The following is a 24,862-nucleotide window of genomic DNA, read 5'->3' as shown; positions in this document are numbered from 1 at the left end:
TGTTCTTAATCCCTAAATGCATAACCTTACACTTCTCACTATTAAATTTCATCCTATTACTATTACTCCAGTTTACAAGGTCATCCAGATCCTCCTGTATAATATCCCGATCCTTCTCCGAATTGGCAATACCTCCCAGCTTTGTATTGTCTGCAAACTTTATTAGCACACTCCCACTTTTTGTGCCAAGGTCAGTACTAAAAAGATTAAATAAGATTGGTCACAAAACCGATCCCTGAGGAACTCCACTGGTAACCTCCCTCCAACCTGACAGTTCGCCTTTCAGTAGGACCCGTTGCAGTCTCCCCTTTAACCAATTCCTTATCCACCTTTTGATGTTCATATTGATCCCCATCTTTTCCAATTTAACTAATAATTCCCCATGTGGCACGGTATTAAATGCCTTACTGAAATCTAGGTAAATTAGATCCACTGCATTTCCTTTATCTAAAAAATCTGTTACCTTTTCAAAAAAGGAGATTAGGTTGGTTTGGCACGATCTACCTTTTGTGAAACCATGTTGTATTTTGTCCCATTTACCATTGACTTCAATGTCCTTAACTAATTTCTCCTTCAAAATTTTTTCCAGGACCTTGCATACTACAGATGTCAAACTAACTGGCCTGTAGTTACCCGGATCACTTTTTTTTCCTTTCTTAAAAATAGGAACTATATTAGCAATTCTCCAATCATTCGGTACAACTCCTGAGTTTACAGATTCATTAAAAATTCTTGCTAATGGGCTTGCAATTTCAGGTGCCAATTCCTTTAATATTCTTGGATGAAGATTATCTGGGCCCCCCGATTTAGTCCCATTAAGCTGTTTCAGTTTTGCTTCTACCTCAGATATGGTAATATCTACCTCTATATCCTCATTCCCATTTGTCATGCTACCATTATCCCTAAGATCCTCTTTAGCCTTATTAAAGACTGAGGCAAAGTATTTGTTTAGATATTGGGCCATGCCTAGATTATCTTTAACCTCCACTCCATCCTCAGTGTTAAGCGGCCCCACTTCTTCTTTCTTAGTTTTCTTCTTATTTATATGGCTAGAGAACCTTTTACTATTGGTTTTAATTCCCTTTGCAAGGTCCAACTCTACTCGACTTTTAGCCCGTCTCACTTTATCCCTACATGTTCTGACCTCAATTAGGTAGCTTTCCTTGCTGATCCCTCCCATCTTCCACTCCCTGTATGCTTTCTGCTTCTTCTTAATCACCTCTCTAAGATGCTTGCTCATCCAGCTTGGTCTACAACTCCTTCCTATGAATTTTTTCCCTTTTTTGGGATACTGGCTTCAGATAGCTTCTGCAGCTTTGATTTAAAGTAATCCCAGGCCTCCTCTACCTTTAGATCCATAAATTCTTCAGTCCAATCCACTTCCCTAACTAATTTCCTTAATTTTTGAAAGTCAGCCCTATTGAAATCAAAAACCTTAGTTGCAGATTTATTTTTGTTAATCCTTCCATTTAGTTTGAACTGAATTAGCTCATGATCACTTGAGCCAAGATTGTCCCCTACAACCATTTCTTCTATGAGGTCCTCGCTACTCACCAAAATTAAATCTAAAATGGCATCCCCTCTAGTCGGTTCAGCAACTACTTGATGAAGGAATCCATCAGCTATCGCATCTAGGAAAATCTGAGCCTTATTATTATTACTAGCACTGATTGCCCAGTCTATATCTGGGAAGTTAGTCTCCCATGATCTCGCAGTTTCCATTAGTATTTACTTTATTAAAGACATTAAAAAGGGCTCTATCCAAAAGCCCTCCTTATAGCACCACTGCCTAAGCCATCTGTTGACAGTCATAATCTTGTCACACCTTTGTTGCCCTTCTCTAGGAACAGGAAGGATCCCGCTAAAGATCACCTGAGCTTCAATTTCCTTAAGCGTCTTCCCCAGCCTAGCATAGTCTCCCTTAATACTTTCCAGCGAGAATCCATTTATTGTGAGGGTAGGAAGTAGGGAAGGGGCTTAATTTTCTAATGAACTGATTAGTTGGCATTTGGATTTGTGGCATTACATAAACTGAACAACATTGGAGATGTGTAAATGGTTATCTCCATTTAGAATGCCATGTTTCATACCTGCAAGATGAATGGACTGAGTTTACAGGAGCAAAAAGCAGGTTAGGTAAAGGCATGAGTGCCATACTATGACTGGTACTTTAAATCAGATGGATCTGTTCGCAATGGCTATGACTCCAGCATTTCTGCATTGGTTTTTGGAACCTGTGGTAGATGTTTACTCTTCAGATTATGTTATGAGATGATTTCCAAAAGTGTTGAGAACTCATTAAAAGGAATGTTGAGATTCTTATGTAATCATTTGACTCTAGTTGTGAGGGCTTTAAGAAAAACACCAATTTGCTAGACTTGTGAATTATGGCAAGAGTTGGCAACACTGGTTAGGGGTATTTATATCTGTGGATTACATCACAATTGGTGTGTATAACACCAGATATTTGAGACATTGAAGACATTGTATTATTGCATTCAAACTGTTGAAAGAAAGACAGTTAAAGTTGTGATCTTGCATAGGACCCTATTTCCTTGTTGTGAAAAATACCTCACCATTACTAAGCATTGCTACCTGTCAAACTGATTTTTGCTATTGAATTGCCTGTATTCCTTCCATTGGAAATATGCCAAGCATAACCCCCCCCCAACCCCCAAAGAAGGAAATACTCACTCCTAGGCAGGGCCTTTAGGTCGTGCTTCCACTATTTTTGCTATGGTGTTGCTTCTGATTATCCAAATGTGGGTAGGATTAGGTTCTCATTTTGAGCAAATATTTTTGTTCAACCTTATGTTGGCACACCTAGTCCCATGGCAGGTAAATGCCCAAATGCCATAGTCGCTTAACCTGAGAACTTGAACTGACATGTTAACCAAATACAAATCACATCAGATCAAACTATTTGCTTTTTTTTAATTGCTTGATGAATACAGTAGACTGAGCAGGGTGAATTAATTTAAATCAAATCGATTTAAATCACTGATGTTAATGATGAATTAAATCAGCAGGCAGGAAACTTTCATTTAAATTGTTGCTTTTAATAGTGTTTTGCATTTGTACTCCTTAGTTTCCTAAAAAAAAAATTGATTCTGATTGGTTGGCAACCATTAAACATGTTGATTTGCTACTAAATTTAGTCTTTACCCTAAATTTGTTGCTTCTTTTTGCTAACCAGAAACATATGCTATATGTATGCGTATTTATTTAAGCAATTATATAGTTTAACTTACATTTATTCAAAATCTTCATTTTTATATTTTTATTATGTTAAAAATGGTGAATGATGTATTCCTTATTTACTCAATGATTAAATTATTACTGGCAATTTGTATCAAGTTCTGTTTGGATGGACATTCAAATTCAGTTAAAAATGCACAAAAAACAGCATTTTTTATTAAATAAAACTACCTTAAATCAGACTATATGATCCAGCAGTCCTTTCTGGCTTTAAACCCTCTGCATAAATGTGCTGGATAAATAAGAAAAAAAAGTTTATCAAAATATGTTTTGCATTTAAAACTAACTGTTTTTATTAAACAAATGAAGTATTATCTGTAGTTTAGTGAAATGAAGTGATTGTTTCTGGTCCTTGACCTTGATCTTATGCCCTTCAAGATTTTAGAACTAACCAATCTCATCCTCTCACCTCATTTTTATTCATAGACTGGAAGAGGAAGACAAGCTTCCCTGCTTTTTCCATTCCCAGTAGCTTTCTTAACTTTGAATGAATTAGTCATTTAACTGAACTAGTTGAATAAACTGAAATGTAGAAATAGTTGCTCTGCACCAGCTGTCAAAAGGTGGTTTAGCACTTTAGCCAACTCTGGTTCCAGATGCTTAGCCAGTGACTTCCACCCGTTCAGTGGTTTGACTTCCTTTAAAACATGGCAGAAAGCATGTACAGCTTAATATTCTTTTTTTACATTTAATGTAAATGATTTAACTAAGTTATAATAAATTTAGGCCTTACTTAGATTGTCAAATTTAATTTTAAATAGGCACATTGTGGTAACATGGAGGGCACAATACTAATGACAGTTAATGCCATTCTCCCTGCAGGGGACAGATGATGATCAGAATGCAGCTGGGCTTACTATTCAGTGTAAGGTTGGTAAAATCTGACCATTATAAAAGCTTCACCCTTGAATACCTTATATAGGCAGGTAGAATAAATATTAGGCTTATAGTGCTAAAGTATCTAAACTCTCCATGAACTGACTTTCACACATCAAAATGGCTTCCATGCAATCTATTTGACCTCTCTTTAGTGTTAGTGTTCATATGTTCACTTGCTTAACACACATGGGGCTCACGTAATCTGATTTACAGTGAACAGACACTCATAACCATGCATAATGGGATTCAAAAATAAACTCCTTGCAAGTTCAGAAGTGGGCCTGGTACACATACCTCTTAATGAACCATATTAGGTTGTCTGTCTATTTTATCAACATTAATTGACTTAAAATAATTTGCATGCTCTTTTCCTTGTACTGAATGTATATGATTGATGATACAATCTTTATTTTGTACTGTGAGATTTTGAAGCCCATGGAGTTTTCATCCCATAACTGAAATTTTGGAATAAATATTTCAGAAACAATAGGAAAAAAGCTTCACTGGGGTAAAAGAAATATTTTGACTTTTGATGATTATTCATGAAGAAAGACATGGGGAAAGAGTACATCATCAGATGAAGTGTCAGGAATGATAAATAATGTTGGTAGGAAGAGGACAGAGAAGAGCTGTGATTATGTAGCAGTGCACAATCATGTCAGCGTCCTCTCTCCTGAGCAAATGAGAGAGAAAGAACACATAACATGAACAGAACAAAGCCTCTTAGTTCATGGGACATCAAAGAAATTCTCCTTCCTTTAGCCCAGGGATTGGGAACCTTTGGCACGCGGCCTGTCAGGGTAAGCCCTCTGGCAGGCCGGGCTGGTTTGTTTACTTTCTGCGTCCGCAAGTTTGGCTGATCGCGGCTCCCACTGGCCACGGTTCGCTGTTCCAGGCCAATGGGGGAGCGGTGAACTGCGGCCAGTGGGAGCCACGATCAGCTGAACCTGCGGACTTGGCAAGTAAACAAACCGGCCCAGCCCACCAGGGGGCTTACCCTGGCGGGCCATGTGCCAAAGGTTGCCGATCCCTGCTTTAGCCTTTGGTGGGTTGTCATAGTTTAACTAACCGATATCTGGCACACTAGCCATTGTCATTGGCTTGCTCTCTTCCTCTGTGAATGTGTGAGATAGAAAATCAGGCATTGAATCCATCTAGTTGTACTTGATCTTTCCTGAGCTTTGGTTTAATTATTATGGAAGATGGAAAGTAGCTCCTGAAAACTTAAATGCTTAGTGGCAAAAAGGAAAAAAAAGGGGGGGGTCCAAAAAAAAAGGAAAATATAGGTGCAAAATCTGCCTAGGAAACATGTAGCCAAACATTCCAGTTTACACCTTTTTAACAAAGGAACTGAATGTTGGAGTTGTTCAGATAAGAATGGGAAGAACTTGAATTTAAACTCTGATCTGAATGATGCAACCTTCAATATGTGAGTACCTTACACCTCAGGGTCAGTGCAGGAGGTGGAACAAGTCTCGGGCAAATACATTCAGTGCAGTTCCTGGAGGACAGTGAACGAGGTTTGTACTCTCTGTACTTGAAAGAGACACTGGCCACACTGGACCATGGTATTATTTTCCTTTTCATCACAATGGTGATGGCAGTGATGTAGACAATGCTGCCTCACTTCATTACCTGCAGGGAGGTAAAATGAGTTCAGCATCATACAAAGTAAGGAATCTTGTTCCTGAAAGGGATAATATCCATTTTAAAGAGACTGTGGGAGGGATTCATGAATAGCCTAAATTTTGGTATGTTTTTACTTTTTCCCCTTACATTGCTGATGAATGATTCTCCCACCTTTATCCTCCCTTTTTATGGTTTGTTTTATAAGGTGAGCCCTGAATTACTTGAATTACTGAATTACCCTGCCATTATTCTTCCATGCACATATGAAAGGAAGTGGAATAATCATGGAGGTTACGCTCAATATTATTAGGTAAAGCACCTGTTTACACGTCAGCATTCCACTTTTAGGTCTCTGCACCTTTGTTTTCAGTGGAGGCAACTGGAATCTCTGATGCTGTCAGTGTTTAGCATGTTTCTCCAATAAAAGGAAGCCCTGTGCTTCTCTTATAGCTCTGCCATGTTGGGATGATGCAGCAGATGACAGTTAAAAAGAGCACAGAGATGGCTGCTAGGCTGAGTCCAACACTCACCTGAACTCCCAAAGACTCTCTGTGAAAGATGAGTTTCCCCCATACCTTGACCTACTTACTCTGTGTGTGCGTACATGTGTTTTGCTTAACCCCTAACAAGACTGTTAGTAAGCTCTGTCTAATGAATGAACCCAGTATATGGTGAATCTGCAAACCAACTACCTGTTTGCATTGGTCTAGCAGAGAAATTTCTACTTGTTCATCACAGTCTCTCCAGCTTTTCTCATTTTTTTTCTCCCTCAGTACACCCAGTAGTGACACACAATGGTTACCTTCCCTCTGGCAAGGATATTTGGCTGTGACTCTGTTCAGAGACTATCTGTGCTGCTGTGTATTTTAGCCAGAACTAGACTCTGGAGTAACATGATGTGCTCCCTTCTTCTCCAGTTGGGCCCCTTCTAACCAACGAGATTGAGACCTAAATTGGATCCCCCAATGTGCACAGTGTTGTGTTGTCATTAGACCATCTGTGTGGATCTTGTTCACCTTTACTACACAACAAAGTAAAACATCAGGCACGAGGGTGGTGCAATTATTTTGTTGTTGAAACCCATTTTTAATATCTTGTTTAATCTTCCACACTTTGGCCATGGAAGCCTGTGTATAAGTACCATTTATATGATTTGTGCATTGAGAAACCATTGACAGGATTTACATTATAAAATGGATTTTTCAAGTGCCTTTTTCAGTTTGCAAGGTTATAAGGTCTTTGTATGCATGGTCAGTCCTACCAAGAAGGTCAGAAAAAAGAGGTGCACGGATATCCATGCAAAGTGCTGTCAAGTTCAATGGACCATTGCAAATTATATCTGATGAATAAGATGAAAACCAAGGTCCGGACCATTTCTGCTCACTAAGAATCCTGTGGCACTTTCACAACCAGTTGGTTCAATGTCCTCATGTCCTGACTAGATTCTAAGTAGGCTGATTATATTCACATACCTAAACTTTCCCCTATAGCTTCAATGAGATACAGTATAATCATTCTTGTTTCAAACAGATCAAACGTTATTATTCTCTTCCTGTCCTAAAATGGTTTTGTGGTATTGCTATGCCCTGGTAAACCGCTTTCATGTTCTCTCCCAGAGGTGGCTGCCTTTGAGAACAGAATGAAGCAATTACTATAAATATGTGGTTTATAAAATGCTTTGAGACCCTTCAAAAAGTTGTTCGTAAATATAACTTTCCTGCCTGGATGAAACGTGTAATACTAAGCCAGTTTCACCAACATTAGAATGGAGAGAGACCGTTTTCTTTGTCAAATTCTAACACACAAATATTATCCATGTTTTATTTTTCTGCTCTATGTTTTAACCAATGGTTCTGTTGATACTTACAGAATGTTCATACTTTCTGAAGCTTGGCCAAATTCAGATAATACCTGTTTGTTGTCTTTGAGGTGCTGGGTTTCTATAAATATAGAAATTCAGTCACTATCTCTAGGACTATTGATTTAAAATTCAAGAATAGGTAACAAATAAATGGCCTTTCCCATTCACTGTTGAACATACACACTCCTTAATGCACTTCTGTGTCAACCCATTCATAATACCAACCTATTGGCAGAAAAGGCTTTTTGCGTCCTTGTGCCACTGTCCAGGGTCCTGCGAGCGCAATTCACTTCTATCTGGAGGGTCTTTGTTTCAGTTGAATGAAAGGCACTGCATTTAATTAGGTTGAAACTGAAAATTGACTAAGATCTTGATTAAAGAAGGTTGAGGGGAGATATGATTGTTCTCTATAAATATATCAGAGGGATAATACAGGAGAGGGAGAGGAATTATTTCAGCTCAGCACCAATGTGGACACAAGAACAAATGGGTATAAACTGGCCACCAGGAAGTTTAGACTTGAAATCAGACGAAGGTTTTTAACCATCAGAGGAGTGAAGTTTTGGAATAGCCTTCCAAGGGAAGCAGTGGGGGCAAAAGATCTATCTGGTTTTAAGATTCTACTTGATAAGTTTATGGAGGAGATGGTATGATGGGATAATGGGATTTTGGTAAGTAATTGATCTTTAAATATTCAGGGTAAATAGGCCAAATCCCCTGAGATGGGATATTAGATGGATGGGATCTGAGTTACCCAGGAAAGAATTTTCTGTAGTATGTGGCTGGTGAATCTTGCCCATATGCTCAGGGTTTAGCTGATTGCCATATTTGGGGTCGGGAAGGAATTTTCCTCCAGGGCAGATTGGAGAGGCCCTGGAGGTTTTTCGCCTTCCTCTGTAACATGGGGCATGGTTGACTTGAGGGAAGCTTCTCTGCTCCTTGAAGTCTTTAAACCATGATTTAAGGACTTCAATAGCTCAGACATGGGTGAGGTTTTTCAAAGGAGTGGGTGGGTGAGATTCTGTGGCCTGCGCTGTGCAGGAGGTCGGACTAGATGATCAGAATGGTCCTTTCTGACCTTACTATCTATGAATCTATGAATCACATTGTAGCATGTGTCAGGTTCTACTTTTGACAGATATGAAGGCAATAGCCTGGCACAATCCCTCTGAGAAATAGCAGAGGCAGTCACTGATCTCTCTCAAGTCTTCTATCTGCTTGCAGGCTAATGGTGGATAGTCTTCCCTGTGACAGACATGTTTGATGTAAACCAAAGCAGCAGTAAAAAAGCAATCTGAGCCTCTCCAGTACTCCTACTATCAGTGCCTGTTCGTTAAGTTTGGTGATCCCTGTGTGAGACAATTGTGCTCTTGCTTACTCATACATTTTGGAACATGTGGATATCTTTTTCTGAAACAATGAAGAAGAGATTATATTCAATTAAAATTATATTGCCCTAGGATTGAAATGTATTCACAGTTAGTGCATAATGGCAAATAAATCAGTGATGCATCCTCTTTAAATGAAATTGCATTTAAAGACTGTTGTATCCTTTATATAGGAAAAGCTAATAAATTTAAATGTAATGTAATACTTTCTGATGCTATCTAATGCTAATTCACATTAATGTCACTACTGTGAGCATCAAAGGAATTACTAAGTACTAGCTGCTTGTGGTAAAATTGTATTGTTGCCAAACATGGATTAATGAAGTTAAGGTAGGGAATCTGCTTCAGTTGTGAATCTTGTGTGAATAATATCCCCATCTGTCTGAGAGAAGATCCAAAGAGAATGGCAAGAAACAGACAGGTCTGTAATATAAAGTGTAAAAAGACCTGACTCATGCGATTGGCTAATGTTGGAGCTTGGTGGATTCAGCTGTATCTAAGGGATAGTGTCTCTTCATAGAGCTATTATTCCTACTAGAATGAGAGGAAGAGACTAATCAGAAGATCAGCGTGTCTGTGACCTGGGATAGAGCTGGTATTCAAGGATTTTTAGTATCTTCATCCACTTGTTAAAAAGCGAGTATAAAAAAACCCAGAGGTGTTTGTGGTACATGACCAAAACACCTGCTGCAGTCACCAATCACTTGTTTGATGAGCTCAGTAGCTGGGAAGCTTCAAGTTTGGTCACCTTTGCCCTCATTTGTTAGAGCCACTAGGTAGGAAATAAGGATGAATTTCGCCAATTCAAACAAAGCTAAATGAAACCACGCTTCCTAGCAGGTGGTTTCCCCCCATACTGACACTAAACAGAGCAGCCCTGATATTGGGAAATCCATTAATCTGACAGGTGGGATTCAGCTCCTCTCCTGGCCTGTGGAAGAGCAATATTTTCTAGTCTACATACCTGATCCTTCCAGCTGCCTGCATTGCAGAATTCCCACTGATTCCAACAATCCATTTCTAAGGAACAGCTTGTGCTTCGGAATGCTTTCAGCTCTTGTTTAGGGTTCTGAGCGAAGGGGGTTCTGGTCACTGATTTGATTTAAAGCTCAGATTCCGGCAGTACAGTGATTCCCAGTCACTGACATGTCTGTCAGTATTGGTTCTTTAGCCTGTAGCGATTGGCTCTCACCACTTGGGCCACATTCTAGAGTGCAGGTACCAGATGTAGGAAAAAATTTCTGCTGCCCTAACAGACAAAACTGCAGCAAACCCATGAAAGTGACTTCTGTGAACGGTCTCCTTAAGGGATCATGTATAACGGGGGTGGGAGGAGTTGATCCTTGGATCAAGTATGGAACCCCCTGGTGGGTACACAGCATGTGGAAAAGCAGCACGTCTTCTCTGCTGTGCCTTCTGTCCCCACCTCCTCCGCCTCCAGCAGACCCGCACACTCAGCAGTAGTCAGTCATGGCCTGACTGCATGGGTGTCCTTGTCCTGAACATATGTTGGACTGAGGATTCCTTCCCTAAGCCACATTGGGCATTGGAATTATTCAGGCCTTCAATGAGAAGATTCTGTTCTGGGCTTCTGATGTGCTTTTATTGCCCACTTCCCATTCAGCTGTAGAAGCTTTAATCTTCAGCAGAGCCTGAGGCAGCCATGAGAATGGGCTTTGGAACAGCCCAGATTTTATTGCAGTTTAGTGTGTGCCCAGCTGAACAGGAGGTGGTGGGCACTGACCGATGCAGTTGCTACAAAATGCCAGGAACCATTTCTGTAATTGTTAATGTGGCAGGTCACATGGCTAAATTACCACTTGTGCTCAGTATTCACCCTTCTAAGTCCTCATGATTATGTGTGTAGAGAAAAATTATATTGCTGCTGCCTGCACTTTGTCTGGCTAAAAAGAAGGAGCCAGATCCTCTGTTGATGAAAATCAGTGTAGGTCCACTGATTTAGCAATCAGTTGAGGATCTGGATTGGAACAGATTTCACAAACTCAGACTTAATTGTACCTTCAAATAAAAAAACAATCTCTTGCTTCCACCCAGAAAAGATTTTTGTTCACCGTTTCCCTCAAAAAAAAATTGCATCTTTATTTGAAAGTGTTTAATACCCTATGGAGAACTTCTTAGTAGTCCTCTTCTTTTTCCCTCCAGTCCCAGTAAACACACTATGAGTGAACATGTTGCATTATCCTTTGTGCCCAATGGAGCTTTGTTCAGACTGACCTGATATCTTTTGAATTCACTGGTGAATCTGAAGATGATGTATGGTGTGGAGGAAGATCCTGCTGTAGCATTTCTGTAAATCTTGCATGTTGTGCAAGATCTGCACAATGATCTGCAGAATAGCTTCAGACATTTAACAAGCAGACTGCCTGCTCTCTGGTGGCATTAAAAAGAGTTAGTATTTTAGCAACTTCTTTTTTTCCCTACTGTTCTTAGTCGCGGAGTCATATGAAGAAAACTGCTTCGGTCTGTGATAGAAAGCATGTTTCCTTTCTTAGAGGAAACCTAAATGAGTTCAGTGATTTTTAGGAAAGCAGAGCTTGCAGTTCATGTCATTACCCCCCGTTAAAGAAACCAGTCAGTAGCAATGTGTCAGAGAAGCAGATATATGATGTCTCCTCATCTATGATTTTTCATTTTTTCTAAATACCACAGTGTTGAGAAATGGTTCATGCAATCTGGCTAATATACAGGCCATTAATTCTTTGGAATTGACCTATACTCACCAATTAAGCCTGCATCATTCATTAAAAAATGAACACACTTCTATATTTATTTACATTTCATGATCATGTGGCCAAATTGATAAAGGACGTAGAATAAACTATTTTACAGCCAAAATGGAGAGAAATCTTGTATCATAAAAGTTAAAACACCAGCAGGGTCATAAGCAAGATTGGTTTTAAATCACAGGTCTCATTGTCTGTCTTGCCATTGGCGAGTGGGCGAGTAGCTTTTTCAAGATCTAAATGAAATGCAAGTTCTTTGGGACAAGGACTTTGTCAGTGCCTAGCACAATGGAGCACCAGTCTTGTTTTTGGTATCTCTTGGTTCTGTGGTAATATCCATATTTAATAATAATAATACAATTACAATGACTTTTCTTGACTGAATTCATCCTGAGGAGAGGGGTGCTGTTATCTACCAGTTGTTGAGGGCTGTTTTATTACTGGTTTATTTGTTGTTTGTAATACCATAGTGCCTAAGAGCCCTAATCAGGGACATGGATTCCAATGTGCTAGGTGCTGTACAGACCCAGGAAAAAAAAGACAGTTCCTGCCCAAAAGAGCTTGTGTGGGCATTCCATACACCATTGTTCTTTCCCCTTCTCCCCTGTTGCAATGCAGCCGAGCGGTAGTCATGACATGCAGCAGGGAGACATTGAATGTTTAAAAGGGAGTAGTTGTCAAGTTGTTCCCCCCCCCACCTTTAAATTTCAGAGCAGCTTCATGTCCAGCAGGGAATAACCTACTTCTCCAGCTCCCTTGAACCACATGGCTACCTAGCTGGCAAGTTTTGTGACATCCAGCTTGTGACATGATTAGAGTCTGGAGCACATGACTTAAAAGGAGAGGCTGAGGGAACTGGGATTGTTTAGTCTGCAGAAGAGAAGAATGAGGGGGGATTTGATAGCTGCTTTCAACCACCTGAAAGGGGGTTCCAAAGAGGATGCATCTAGACTGTTCTCAGTGGTAGCAGATGACAGAACAAGGAGTAATGGTCTCAAGTTGCAGTGCGGGAGGTTTAGGTTGGATATTAGGAAAAACGTTTTGACTAGGAGGGTGGTGAAGCACTGGAATGGGTTACCTAGGGAGGTGGTGGTGGAATCTCCTTCCTTAGAGGTTTTTAAGGTCAGGCTTGACAAAGCGCTGGCTGGGATGATTTAGTTGGGGATTGGTCCTACTTTGAGCAGAGGGTTGGACTAGATGACCTCCTGAGGTTCCTTCTAATCCTGATATTCTATGATTCTATGACAATTTTATTTGTTTAATGAAATAATTTGCATAGTTGCATATAATCATAAACATAAGCTTATGGTCAACAGGCCCTGTCCTGAGCAATGGTGAGGATCGGGCAGGGCATAGAGCTGAACAGAATTTGACAGCTGTGGCTGGAGTTGGGTAGGTGTGTTCAAGGGTATCGGAGGCCATAATTGTATGGGGTGGAAAGCTGGAGGTAGCTGGGTGGAAGGCTGTTGGGATTTTTAGTGCTGAAGGACAGATGGGTGTTGGGGCTCCTGGAAATGATGATGGTTTCACGGAGTTCCTGGGAGTAAAGGGTGCTGGGTGGCAGGGGCCTTCTAAGTGGCAGGGGCTTGGGGTGCTCCAGGGGGCGAGGGGGCTGATGGGAGCAGGGCATTAGGGATGAGGCTGGGGGTTTGTGCTTGTGAAGTCTGGAGCAGGTGGCTGCAGGGGGAAGAGGCATGGGCATTTGAGGCCAGACTGAGGCCCTCCTCACCTTTTATTGTTGCCCCTGCCAGCTTTCCATCCCTGGCCCTGATCCAGCACTCCCAGCAAGGAGAGGAGGTGTTTGGTGCCACAGCGGCCTCAAGTGGCCAGAAAAGGAGAAACTGAAATTATTCTGCTGTCTTCCTGGTATGTGAGATTCAGGCTGGGCTGCAGGAATGCACGATGGGGCTGCAGTATAGCTAGTGCTCACAAATTGATCACGAGTCGCAGGGTTTTGGAGCCTGCAGGGAGAGCTCTGGCGATGATATAAGAAGCTTCTTTTTGCAATTTTTTTCCAGGCTGGGCATGAGGGCAGAGCTGTGTGAGAGCCTCGGGGCTAAGGGCACCACACCTGCGCGGCCACTGAGCCCTGCCTGCCTCTATGCATTGGCCTTAGCACAGGGAAGGTTGGGGTAGTAGGAGGCGGGGTAGGGGGAATTGGGGGAAAACGTTGCCGCTGGGCCTGTGTTCGGGCCTGCTGCCTCCTGTTGTCCCAGAGCTGCTTCTATGCCTGGTACCAGCAGCAGCACTTCCCCCACGCTGCTGGCAGTGGAGGAAGCCCCTGGGCAACCGGCAGGAAGAAAAATTCAAATACAAACTAATTTATTCTGGCTATTTGATTTGGACAATTAATTATGAGGTTTATTTTATTTAAATAATGTATTGTAATCACTGGATAATTGATATGGTTATGTCATTATTGAAATGATAGGAAGAAAGGAGAATGATTTAAAATTATTTTTGATTTGCTGTGAATGTGAGTGAAGATGATTTTTTAAGTAATAATATTTAAGGGTTATAAATATCATTGCAACACTGAGCTATCGAACGCTCTGCTAGCGCTGGAGAGTTTCCACAATGAGCAAGATGGATGATGCTACTGGGTGGCTGGGATCAGGGAGGAAGGGTGAGGTGGAGAAGATGGGAAACTAGGAAGGGAGAGAGTTAAGATAGTCATAGGAAATGGATGGCCATTCCCCTCTCTCAGGGATGAGAAGTCAGTTGAGTCTGACCTGGGAAGGGTTAGTTAGAGGATTTTTTGAATGCACCCCAAACTTAACTGACTCATTTTACACAAAGTGTATGTGTGTGTGGGCAGGTGGATATTTAGTTCTCCTGCTGCAGGAATGGAGTGCAGCTGCATGTTGTTTTCAATCTTTGCATCAGTCTGAGGAGGAAAATGGGGTCAGTTTCAGAAGGAAAAGAGGCTTAATTTGTTCTTAAGTTGAAAGCTTTGGTCCTTCTTACAGGGCCCAAAGCCTGTCTCTGTTAATAGGATGCTGGCATGAGCCCTACCACCTTATCAGTGATCATGTGAGACAAGGGTCTTTTCTACCAGTCTTAATTGTTTAATCTGTAGTAAATGGTCTTCTTGGGCAATAATTGCTCTCTGTTTGAATCCACGCATGAGGTGTTTAATAAAGGGCTTACAGCCTCTCTCATTCATGAATAGTGAGAGTCAGAAATCTAAAAGCACTTTCTCTCTCTCTCTCTCTCTTGCCCAGATGTATTCTGTGTTCCTGGAATTCAGAGAGGCTGGTAATCTTAGATGAGCTCTTATTTAAAGATGTGCTGCAGCCCTCAAAACTGGGCCATGAGGGGTTTTCCACTGAGAGAGGTTTGAACTAACTTTTTAAAAAACGCAACAAAAAAACCCCAACAAAACATTCCCTAGGTGAAATCCTCTTGGTGTGTGGAAGATATCAAAGAATGTATCATTTGTGTGACATCAGAAACCATAGTTTGCAATGCAACGTCTGGAAATATATCCATAACAATTCATTCCCTGATGTTACGGATGCCAGTGAAGTATATAGAAATATTTTGTGCCTTTTATATGCTACCTTGTACTTGACATCTCTGTTTGTGTTTCCTTTCCAAGCATCATCATCATTATTATTTAGTTGTTTGTATTCTGGTAATATCCACAATGATAGGCATTGCCTCACACACACAAAAATTCCTCTAAGAGGGATATACTAAGTGCACATGAAAGAGAATAATGTTGCTAGATTGCAGAGAGCAGTCTCCTTTCCTAGATACTTTACCATGCACCTTGAAACATTTACAGATTTTATTTTTGTTGTAGAGAAATAAGAAAATGTCCCAACCCTGTTTGTTGACTTTACTCCTTTCCTAGCTCTATTCCATCTGCATAGAGATTACATAAAGATTATCACTTCACTTCTATAAACTAATGACTAATTAAATGTATGTTCATATGAATGAGGTAGTCAATTTCAATTGAGGATGCTTTAGAATTGATTCATAAATGACCTGTGATGCTGACTGGCTCTTAACTTCCTTTTATCTTTGGGGTTTTTGTAAAGCCCTAAAATTCTACACGGAGATAAGATCAGACGACACATCCCCATTTCTGTCTGGAGCTCCGTTGACCTCCATGCGCATCTTCATGCAGAGTCTAGGGCCTAAAGGTGTATATTACAGTTCAAGATGTCTGAGTTCACAATAGTAGTATTTATTAAGATTGTGAAATCTTTGGGATCAGAGACCTTTTTCTTGTCTGACTACATCATATTTATTTGATGCCTGTATTTATAATAAATTATGATTGCCCTACATAAATAATAACACCAAGATGATGATGGTTTTTCTTTCTTTCCAGTGTACAGAGGCCAAAAAGCATTGCTGGTACTTTGAAGGGTTGTATCCTACATATTATATGTAAGTAGTCATCATTTTCTTCTATATGTGTTTAGTTGCTCAGATTTCACTCTCTTGATTCTTGTGATAGCATCGTTTCACTAGCTCTCCAGTAATCCTAGAATCTTCCAGAGCAGAGAATAAGGTTCTCAAGTAAAAAAGAAAGTGGGGGCAGGGGGAAATAATTAAAACAAAACAAATCTAAACTTCCACATCTTTTTTTATACCATACAGAAGCAAAAAAATAAAATAATAAAGCACAAGTACATTTTCCCCACTTTTCAGGCCACCTTTAAGCTGAGAGAAGAATAAAGAAGTTTATAAATAGGTCTGTCATCAGAATGTTACAAGGAAAGGTGGCCAGTGCTTTATGAGGCAATGATCATATCTTTTTGTTTTGAACAAGGAGCAAGTAACTGGGCAGGATACCAAGCAGGCTTTGAAAATAAATTTGTCTCTGTGGTATTACTGTTTGTTTAGTAAAGGGAACTGAGGTTATTTGTTACCCAGAGTGTAGCTGTGTTTTTGGTGGATGGCATCCAAGTTTACATCAAGTTCAGATGTAAACTAGACCTGAGAAGTTCACTGTTTTCTAGATTGGAAAGTGCCTGTGAAGCTGGCCATCTGCATTACCAACCAGTTCGTTTCAGGAGAGATTTGTTTTTAGGATTGAATGTTTCATGTCTTTTGTGACAGGGTTGGGCCAAGATGGCTACAGGAGAGTAATAGAAGGCAGATATATTAGCCCCAGGTTAAGTAGGTCCCTTTTCCCTGGTTAAGGTAACAGGGAAGGTTCCAGAACAATCAGGAACCTTCTGGAAACAATTAAGACAGACAGGCTGATTAGAACACCTGCAGCCAATCAAGAAGCTGCTAGAATCAATTAAGGCAGGCTAATCAGGGCACCTGGATTTAAAAAGGAGCTCACTTCAGTTTGTGGTGCGTGTGTGAGGAGCTGGGAACAAGAGGCACTAGGAGCTGAGAGTGAGAACGTGGACTGTTGGAGGACTGAGGAGTACAAGCATTATCAGACACCAGGATGAAGGTCCTATGGTGAGAATAAAGAAGGTGTTGGGAGGAGGCTATGGGGAAGTAGCCCAGGGAATTAGCTGTCACACAGCTGTTCCAGGAGGCACTCTAGACAGCTCCATTCCACAGGGCCTTGGGCTGGAACCCAGAGTAGAGGGTGGGCCCGGTTTCCCCCCCAAACCTCCCAGACACAGGAGGTCAGACACAGGAGGAGTTGACTTGGACTGTGGGTTCATGAAAACAGCCAAACTGAGGGCTGCCATGAAGCTCTGAGACGAGCAAATCTGCCAATAAGCGCAAGACCCACCAAGGTAGAGGAGGAACTTTATCACGTTTTGTATAGGGTTTTTGCTATTCATGTACCAGGTGAAATTATCAGAGAGATGAATGGGTACTTGCATCCTGGATATGGTGTATATAGTAACATGAGGAGCAAGGATGTAAGTACCCAGATTATTATTATTGTTATTTGTATTACAGTACTGGGTACAGATCCAGCTGAGACCAGGGCCCATTGTACTAGGCACTGCAGAGAAACGTAGTAAGAGATGGTTCCAACCCTGGATGATGATGGTGATGACACCTAGCTCTTAGCTAGCGCTTTTCATCCAGAGATCTTGAAGCATTTTACATATGGGGAAACTGAAGGAAGTGAAGTGACTTGTCCAAAGTCACACAGCAGCTCAGTGGCAGAGCTGGGAACAGAATCTAGGGTCCTACTCATAGAATCACTCTGCATCTTCAGAACCTTCCTTTTCATAAGTCTAAAATTTTGAAGATTAAAGCTTCCACAGCTGAATGGGAAGTGGGCAATAAAAGCACATCAGAAGCCCAGAACAGAATCTTCTCATTGAAGGCCTGAATAATTGAGCAATGCCCAATGTGGCTTAGGGAAGGAATCCTCAGTCCAACATATGTTCAGGACAAGGACACCCATGCAGTCAGGCCATGACTGGCTACTGCTGAGTGCGGGTTTGCTGGAGGCAGAGGAGGTGGGGACAGAAGGCACAGCAGAGAAGACGTGCTGCTTTTCCACATGCTGTGTTCCCACCAGTTCCATACTTGATCCAAGGATCAACTCCTCTCGCCCCCGTTATACATGATCCCAAAAGGAGACCTTTCACAGAAGTCACTTTCATGGGTTTGCTGCAGTTTTGTCTGTTAGGGCAGCAGAAATGCATAATTTCTTCTGCATCGGAGACTGCATTCTAGAGTGTGGCCCAAGTGGTGAGAGCCAGTTGCTTCAGGCTAAAGAATCAATACTGTCAGACATACCAGTGGCTGAGAATCACTGTACTGCAGGAATCAACTTAGTTCCACCTGCTTCCATCCGACGGGTGGTTGGATTGCCTGTTTTGCCCCTGTCGGTCTGTGCCTTTTAAGCAGGTGAACAGAGGCTGCTAGCAGCAGTGGAAAAGAAGATGAGTGCTACAGCAAATTATGGCATCCCTGAACAGAAAGGGAGCTTAAACAAATGATTATCGTTAAGAACCATTGAAGTCAATGGGATGAAGGCACATGCTTAAGCGCTTTCTTGAATTGCAACCTATACTTGCAAAACTCAGTTCTTTGACTTAGCACCAAGTGGGTGGGAAGGATGGGTGGGTACGGGGAACATTCCTAAAGATTTGGGGGAAGGAAGGAGATGATCTGCTGGATTTTATCATTTGGATTTTATAACTTTGTTGGGCAATTGCATACTATCTAATGAATGTGGGATAGATGGATAGGTAGAAGCGATAGGTGAAACATTCCCTAAGCAAACTCGTCCTTACTTATTATGAGGGACTTGGGATAAAAACAGTCATTATGTTGCATAAGAACAAGCCTTCCTTCTATTCTCCACCCCCATTTCATCTGCCCAAAACAGAAGAAAAACACTACAGACAAGAGCAGCCAGGAAGGCAGGCAAGAAGCAAAGCTCTCTGAAGTGACACACAATATTTTACATGCATGTTAATCATCGGTGATCTAAAATACTAACTGGTGTATGATGTTTGTTGGGATCTGACTGTCTTTTTAGGTGACAAAATGTTCAGAATTACTCATAAGCTGTTGGCCGGAATAGATGGGTTAATTTAAATAATTTAATTTTCTTTCCATCCTCATGACAACAGGAGTTTAATTCCACGTACATTTAATTTTTTTGCAGCAATACAGGAAAGAATCTGAGATATAAAAATTCCACTGTACCTTAACATTCAGGAGCACATTATTCACCATCACACCAGGGTTCCACTTATGTTTCTGCTCATGCACAATCATAGCAGACTGCCGTTTTCCTTGTTAACAAGATGTTCTTTCTGCTTTCATGTTTGGTGTTGGTTCAGTCTGTTTATACTCCAGGTAAATTCAATGTGAACTGGTGAAAGCCTCGGTTACATACACAGACCAAACAAGAGACTGACTATTTGCAATAACGAAACTGACAGATTTCCCAAGTACAAGGATGCTTCCTAATGATTTGTCTTGAGGCAACCAGCATACCACCACCTTTGTGTGCTAAAATTGATTATTCTGTGGGGAGACAATGCATTTATTTTCTAATCCATCAGTGACATTAATTGGAGTTGTAGACAACTCACCACCCCCAACACTGAAATGGAGACAGCTCATATATTATGCTGAGAATTGTAAGAGAGACTGTTCCATTTGTAGGTGGTGGTGTTTTTTTTTTTTAATTGTTAACAGAACTACTCAATTGTTGGGATTCTTCATATGTCCCTGTGGTGGGAGACTGGTGGACACCGTGCCATTTAACCAGATGATGATGGAGCATGTTGATCGTGGTAGTGCCCAAGGGCCAGCCAAGAATGGGACCCTCACTGTGCAAAGCACTGTACAAACACAGAGTAGTAGACAGTCCCTGCTGTGAAGAATTTATAATCTGAATAGACAAGATAGAGACAGCGTAAGGCCAAGGGATAAAACACAGCAACAGAACAAACAATATGATGGTGGCAAGCATCATCTTAGTTCAACAGTTTTTTGGGGCGGGAGGGTGGGGGGCATGATTCAGGCAGGAGGTTGTGGGATTACCTAACTAAATGGAGAGAGAAAGGTGAAAGGAGAAGGAGGGTTGAAGGGAAGTGGGTGATGGGGACGGGGCAGGTTGAAAGGAAGTGGGTGATGGGGACAGAGCAGGTATGGAGTGAAACTGAGATGAAGAAACAGAGAGTTGGAGCAAACAGCCAATCAGCACAGGGCAGAGAGCATCTAGTCAAAACTGCAGAAAATTATGTGATAGCATTGGGATCTGAAGGTCACTGCTTTGGCTGCTTCTGTAACTGTTCCTCCTGGCTGGGATCCATGGCTGGCTCCTTGCTGCAGTTTTTCCCCAAGACCACTTGACTAGGGGAGTGGAGGCACCATATAAGTCCTAGTGCCCCCTGAAGGCGGTCTCCTCTATACAGTTTTAGGTCACATGACTGTTGGGGATTGGCCACAGCTGTGCTCCATTTTACTCCCTTGCCCCCAATGCAGCAGTCCTTAAGAAGAGAACTTGATAGGCAAGCTCAGGTACATAATGAATTTAATTGCATTTTATTCCAAATGATCTAACAGGACTGGCTTTTCCTGCCGACATAACTACCACCTCTCACAGAGGCAGGAGTTATTAAGCTGATGGGAAAGTTCTCTCCTGTCAGCATAGAGCATCTCCACCACAAATGCTGTAGTGTAGATGTAGCCTTAGGAGCTGGAAAAGAAGTCGTCATTTTATTTCAGATGAGCCAGCAAACACTTATGAGACAGGAACAACTTTCAGTCCCTAATGAGTGGTGCGGGATTGGAACTGGTGGCCCAAAGGTAAAATGTGCTGCACCCTAAGAGTACTACACATCTGAAGGACATTGCTGTTGGAAAAAATGGCACGGGAAGAGATCTCACACAAGAGTCAGTAGTTGTTTGGCAAGATACATAAAAGACTTGTAGTATATATCCATTGTGTGCAGGAAGGTTTGTAGATTACACTACAGAAAGGAAGATGCTCAGATTGCCCTGTCTGTACAGGTGTCCTTTGCCATTGCCAGCTGGGATCATAAAGAGGTTTCCTTCCTTAGTGAAAAAGGCCTTCATGTTGTTACAGCTTGTAGAAAAGATAATGGTAAACGGTAGCTAACGATAGAGCAAGCTTCAACCGCTGTAGGGGAATCTGGATTATGTTTTGATTATGGCTATTGAAAAGGAAAACAAGGATTTGGCTTGTGGGAAGCTTTCAATAGATTGAGACAGAACAGCTGGTCGTTAAGCAAACATTATTTGCCATAATGGGAGATGCAAAGGAGCAAGTTAACAATGACCTGCAAAAGAAAAGAATTGGGTTTGTTCCCTATTTTGTTGTTTTATGATGTCTAGATATGGCCTCTTTGTTAAAATTGTTGAATTAGCTGCTGGTTTTTTACATTAGAAATTAATCTTTTGTCTATTGTTTGAAGCTATTGGTGGCTGGAGACCTGGCAGAATGATGACATGGAAGGATGAAAACCTGATTAATTGAGAGAGGAAGTGATTTTTATTCAGATTAAATGCTTTTAGTCTATCTCAGATGTCTGAGAAACATTTGTGGGGGTGGGGGGGGGGCGGAGGGAGAAAGTGTTGTTAAAGATTTCAATTCAGAGATGAGAAGAGTCACAGCCAAACATCTCTGAGACCTCCAACAAGTTGTTCAGCCAAATCAGGGAAGAGTAGATACATTTTTATTGTGTAATAAGCAAGAAACAAAAATACTTCTTACCCGCACCCTGAAAAGAAATTCCCAGTTAAGGAAACCCCAAAGCAATAAATCTTTTATTTTAAAAACTCCAATAAAAACTTCAAAAACAAAAAACAATTTTCAGGGCTTCTTTGTGCACCATGAAGAGGATGACTGTCCTACTGCTGACTTAAAAAATAAAAAAGCACTCAGTATTTTAGCCCTCCATTCAAACCATTAGCCTCGCTGCTGCTTATCTTCCTGAGTCATGTGCCAGGAAGGCCAATCTATTATTTTGCTCTCACTTGAGTAAGGTTCTTATGTGGCTCACTGGTAATCAAAAATGCATTGACCTTTGGATTCCAATTCTGCCCCTTTGGAGATATGCATAAGTATCCCTGACTCTGTTTAAGAGCTAGATTGTGACTGTGTCCATAGGAATGCACAGGAAAGTGGGAGTGGTGGGGGGGAGGGGAGACTGTACAAGGAACCTTAGCCCAGCCTTAACCTAGACATACCTACAGCGTAGACAGAGAGATGAGTTATTATGAACATTTCTCTTATCTGAACAGAAAGTGAGATCTGGACACAGAACATTTTTATAATATGCCAGTTAATATTATAGATCACAAAAGACTGATGCACATGTCAAATGTTCTGTGTCAAATGGTGCTTTTATCTGTACTGTTTTTTTTCTCCTGTTGCTGACAAATGAAGTGGGGGTGGAGGGTAGGCAGAAGGGTGTTTGCTTTTTACCTACTTAGAACAGTGTGATGGTGATGATCCCAGGTCTGTCTTTCATTACAAGCAAGAGTATGTTGTAGGCAGGTCAGACGTATCTTATCTTTCCCTCTTACAATCACTGCCATCATATCAGAGCATGATCTAATCCCAGTGACTGAATTCAGCAGATCCTTTCTGAGCATCTCCTGTCTTCTCCAGAGTTGGTAGTATGTTCTGTAGAGCAGCACAACCTCTTTGCGGAGGAGGTGGCATAGGGTGTGATCCTACAGTTGTTGAAGTAAATGAAGGGACTGCCACTGATGTCAGTAGCCATTGTATCAGGCCTATGGTTGGGAAAATGTTTGGATGGGAGGGAGGAAAGAAGCAAAGAGTAGTGGGACATCAAATCTACCCTTCCATCCGGCAGTGGGATCCCGTAGTGCATATTTCTGTGCCTTTGCAGAATCCCAGTGAGGTAAAAATTACTGCTTTCTTTCAATTTTCTTTTTACCAGTGGCTTCCTAAATTTCCATAGAATTACATAGTGTAAAACTGAAAATTATCTAATCCTACACAGGTTATGAAGACTGGCCTTGATTCTACAGTCAGATCTGCCTGTGCTAACCTCTGCTCCCATGTGTAGTCAATGAACTCAGTGGGCCTCTGCCCAGGTGCAGGAGTTGTCTAGCCCATCCAAGTGCAGGATTGGGACCAGGGTTTGCTTGATACAAGCCATTAATTTGCCTCTTATTGTAATCAATAAATTGCTTATGTAAAAAAGGCAAATCAGGAGGCAAAAGTTGCAAAAATCTTCAGTGATTTAAGGTATGTTCAGTTTTCTAGCTTTGGTGATATCCAAATTTGCTTAATCAGACACTGTTTTAGATCAGCCTGTTGGGTTACAGCTTGAACCAATCAGAACTTAATTTCCTGTTTTTTACCTGTTTAGATTCTAAGAATTTGTCTACACTGGCAAGTGAAAGACAAAACTTTTGTTATTCAGAGATGTTAAACACACATACACCCAAAAGAGAGAAATTTTGTTCACAACAAGTGCTGGTATGAACAAAGCTTTGTAGGCAGGAGCGCTCTCCTGCCGACAACACTAATGCTGTTTGTTGGGGGTGGAAGTTTTTGGCGGCAGGAGAGCTCTTTCCTGCTGACAAACAGCAGATACACTACTGCACCTCTTAGCAGCACGGCTGTAGCGGCACAGCCATGTCACTAAAAGCTGCATAATGTAGACATAGTCTAAGCATCAGATTCCTTCCAAAAATAAAAAAGCAGTGTTGTGAACAACATGAAAAAAAAAAAAAAGCAAAACTATGTTCCTGCAATATGTATACAATAATCCTGAAGGTTTTTTTTTGTTTTGAAGTACATTTACTACGGATTGCATTTATTTTTGTGCATATTTAATTGCATAATCAATTTCACATTTTTGCACACATTTTCTCCATTTTTGATTGCAAAAATGTCTAATTACTGATTACATAGAATGTAATTTAGTTCTATTACGTTGTGATTCAGCTGGTTTCCATGTTTGCTTAACTCTGGAATGTAAGCTTGTAATTAGGTATTCTGCAGGTGGAATCAATCAAGAATATTTATTTCGCGCTACCAAGTGCCTGGAAACGAATACCAAAAACAATATTAAAATCAGTTATTTTCTATCTCTAATCTCTTGCTGTTATTACTATAGCGCTTCAGAAAGTAGATACATTCTCAAAGATACATACAATAACACTGTGTCAGACTCGGAGCAAATCACAATCTAAACATCAAGTCTGTTGCATTATGGTTATTACTTAATAGTCTCTGCATAACGTGAATGTTTACTGCTTTTAATTGTTGGGTTCTCTGATTTTACACTTAGCTTTCCAATGACAATTACAGCTGCATGAAATGTCAGCAGGTGTGTGTTTAGCGAAGTGATCTAGCTTCAGATTTCTCCTTCATTTGAATTGAAAAGAGCCTGCGGGGGTAAAGAGACACTGTGCAACAGCTAGCATAATTTCAGATATTTTGAATGGCTGGCGCAGTACACACACATAGACCTGGATTTGGGCCATAGTCACTGATTTAGCCATAAATGATTACATGAAGGTCTCGGATACATTTTCAGTTCAATTCAAGAGCATAAGGAGAGAACTTTCCTCCTTCTAGATAAAGTGAAAGTTATCAGGCAGTTTTTATTTAGAAAACCCCCAACCTCCTACACTCTCTTTCACAGTAATGATCCAAGACACTGTGATGGTTCTATTGTAAGATTTAG

The 24,862-nt window shown here is 41.0% G+C and overlaps 1 protein-coding gene across 1 annotated transcript in view; it reads left to right on the top strand.

Moving 5' to 3' along the window:
• VOPP1 (VOPP1 WW domain binding protein) overlaps window positions 1–24,862 on the top strand; it is a 49,685-nt gene that overhangs the window by 3,217 nt on the left and 21,606 nt on the right. Inside the window, exon 2 of the mRNA XM_038393401.2 lies at window positions 16,105–16,163. Coding sequence (XP_038249329.2) covers window positions 16,105–16,163 — 59 coding nt within the window. The remainder of the gene's footprint in view (window positions 1–16,104; window positions 16,164–24,862) is intronic.

Source organism: Dermochelys coriacea, chromosome 2 (assembly GCF_009764565.3).
Source record: "Dermochelys coriacea isolate rDerCor1 chromosome 2, rDerCor1.pri.v4, whole genome shotgun sequence".
Lineage (NCBI taxonomy): Eukaryota > Metazoa > Chordata > Testudines > Dermochelyidae > Dermochelys > Dermochelys coriacea.
The sequence above is the reverse complement of the archived record's forward strand: the minus strand, read 5'-3'. Positions and strand labels throughout refer to the sequence as shown.